Consider the following 2,500-nt stretch of genomic DNA (forward strand, 5'->3'; position numbering starts at 1 on the left):
ATTTCTTTTTTAATAACTATAACAAACGACTGATAAGATATATCATTATGAAACAGAGTGCTTCTATACGGCGCACGAGACGGTATCGATTATAATAACTGATATCAAATTCGTATTGTGATAATAAATGGTGGCATTGGGACCAAGATTTGTGTCAATAAATATTGCTAATAAAAACTCATTTCATTATAAACTGAAAAATAGATATATTTTTGGAATCTCTCGTCTGTGGCGCGTCTTTCTGCTTCCGGTGATTTGATATCACGAAGTGATATCATGATGGAAATAATAACTATAACAATTTAATAGTGATAACATCTCTCTCTCTCTCTCTCTCTCTCTCTCTCTCTCTCTCTCTATCTCTCTCTCTCTCTCGTGGACAAAGCCACAACATCGAAACTTCAACGAGTAAAGAGAGATTCAAGAATACGTCCTCTACGTAACTAAAGATTAGCCTTGCCCTTATCATTTGCTCGTGTGATATCATGAAACCTACATGTTACTGTTCTTAAAATATTCTATTTTCCCTTGTTTCCTTTCCTCACTGGGCTATTTTCCCCGTTGGAGGCCCTGGGCTTATAGCGTCCCGCTTTTCCAACTAGAGTTGTAGTTTAGCAAGTAATGATATTTATAATAATAATCATCTTTTGGTTATTATATAAGATATTGGAATATTTATTTGTGTGGCATATTGGTATTATGGTAGTGCAAGATCTGGTTCTATCTTGATAAAGATAAGCTAGTGTAAGTCTTGAGATTTATGGAATGATAAGAAAGAAAATTATTATTATTATTATTATTATTATTACAAGCTAAGCTACACCCCTTGTTGGAAAAGCAAGTTGCTATAAGCCCGAGGGCTCAAACAGGGAAAAGTAGCCCAGGGAGGAAAGGAAACAAAAAAATAAGTAAACCACAAGAGAAGTAATGAATAATCAAAATAAAATATTTTAAGAACAGCAACAACATTAAATTCGATCTTTCATAGTCTTGGGTAGTGCCATAACCTCTGTACCATTGTCTTCCATTGTCTTGGGTTAGAGTTCTCTTGCTTGAGGGTACACTCTGGCACGCTGTTCTATTTAGTTTCTCTTCCTCTTGTTTTGTTAAAGTTTTTATAGTTTTTATAGGAAATATTTATTTTAATGTTATTCTTAAAATGTTTAATTTTTCCTTGTTTCCTTTCCTCACTGGGCTGTTTTCCAGCTGGGGTTGTGGCTTAGCAAGTAACAATAATAATAATATATCTGTTTTGATGTTGTTACTGTTTTTAGAATGATTTATTGTTAATTGTTCTCATCATTTATTTTCTTATTTTCTTTCCTCACTGGGCTATTTTTCCCTATTGGAGTCCTTGGGCTTATAGCATCTTGCTTTTCCAACTAGGGTTCTAGCTTTGCTTGTAATAATGATAATATCAAAACAGCTAATTTTGAATCGGACTTCAAATAATAGATGACACTTAAAACCCTGACAATTATTATTATTATTATTATTATTATTATTATTATTATTATTATTATTATTATTATTATTATTATTAGCTAAGCTACAACCCTAGTTGGAAAACCAGAATGCTATAAACCCAAGGGCTCCAGCAGGGAAAATAAAGTTTAAAGATGTCTGGTTCTAGTTCAAGTTCCATCCATCAGAATAGATGCTCACCAGAACATCAGCCGGGCAAGCCCAACACCCCACTGTGGTGCCCTACCACAGCAGTGGCCTCCCTAGTAAACAGCTTAAACTCACAGTCCCTTGCTGGGATCGATCTGCTGCCATGCGAATGCTCGGCAAACACGTTACCACTGTACTAGCCCGGAGGCTAATAGCCCAGTGAGGAAAGGAAACATAGAAATGAATAAACTATATGAGAAGTAAGGAACAATTGAAATAAGATATTTTAAGAACAATTATAATATTGAAACGGATCTTTCATATATTGAATATCAAAATAAACTCGTGTCAGCCTGATCAACATAAAAAACATTCGCTGCAAGTTTGAACTTGTGAAGTTCTACATCCAATACAACAGCAACAACAACAACAACAATAATAAAATAATAATAATAAAAATGTATATACATTAACCTTAAAATTATATAAGCAACCTATGATAAATTTAGATAAAAAATCAGTATTATCATTTTCGGAAAAGAACCATTCTTACTGTTGGCTAAAGAGTAAATCGCTATCCTGTCTCTGTAATGGCTCCAGTAACAACAACAACAATAATAATAGACTAATAATAAAAAGTGTGTATACATTAATCTTAAAATTATATAAGCAAGCTATAATAAATTAAATAAAAAATCAGTATTATCATTTTCGGAAAAGAACCATTCTTACTGTTGGCTAATAGTAAGTCGCTATCCTGTCTCTGTAATGGCTCCATTTTGAACTGTTCAACGAACAACACTGAATAATACAAATACTGTCATCTTCGTATTGGTCTTTTATCTTTATCATGTTTATGCGAGATGTGTTATCTGTTCGATATGTT

At 33.1% G+C, this 2,500-nt stretch overlaps 1 protein-coding gene across 1 annotated transcript in view; it reads right to left on the minus strand.

Annotated features, from left to right (window-relative positions):
* The window catches only part of LOC137627096 (uncharacterized), a 32,379-nt gene extending 29,926 nt beyond the window's left edge, over positions 1–2,453 (minus strand). The window contains exon 1 of the mRNA XM_068358109.1: positions 2,347–2,453. Coding sequence (XP_068214210.1) covers positions 2,347–2,392 — 46 coding nt within the window. The 5' untranslated portion in view covers positions 2,393–2,453. The remainder of the gene's footprint in view (positions 1–2,346) is intronic.
* Between the last annotated feature and the right edge of the window lie 47 nt (positions 2,454–2,500).

This window comes from Palaemon carinicauda, chromosome 34 (assembly GCF_036898095.1).
Source record: "Palaemon carinicauda isolate YSFRI2023 chromosome 34, ASM3689809v2, whole genome shotgun sequence".
Taxonomy (NCBI): domain Eukaryota; kingdom Metazoa; phylum Arthropoda; class Malacostraca; order Decapoda; family Palaemonidae; genus Palaemon; species Palaemon carinicauda.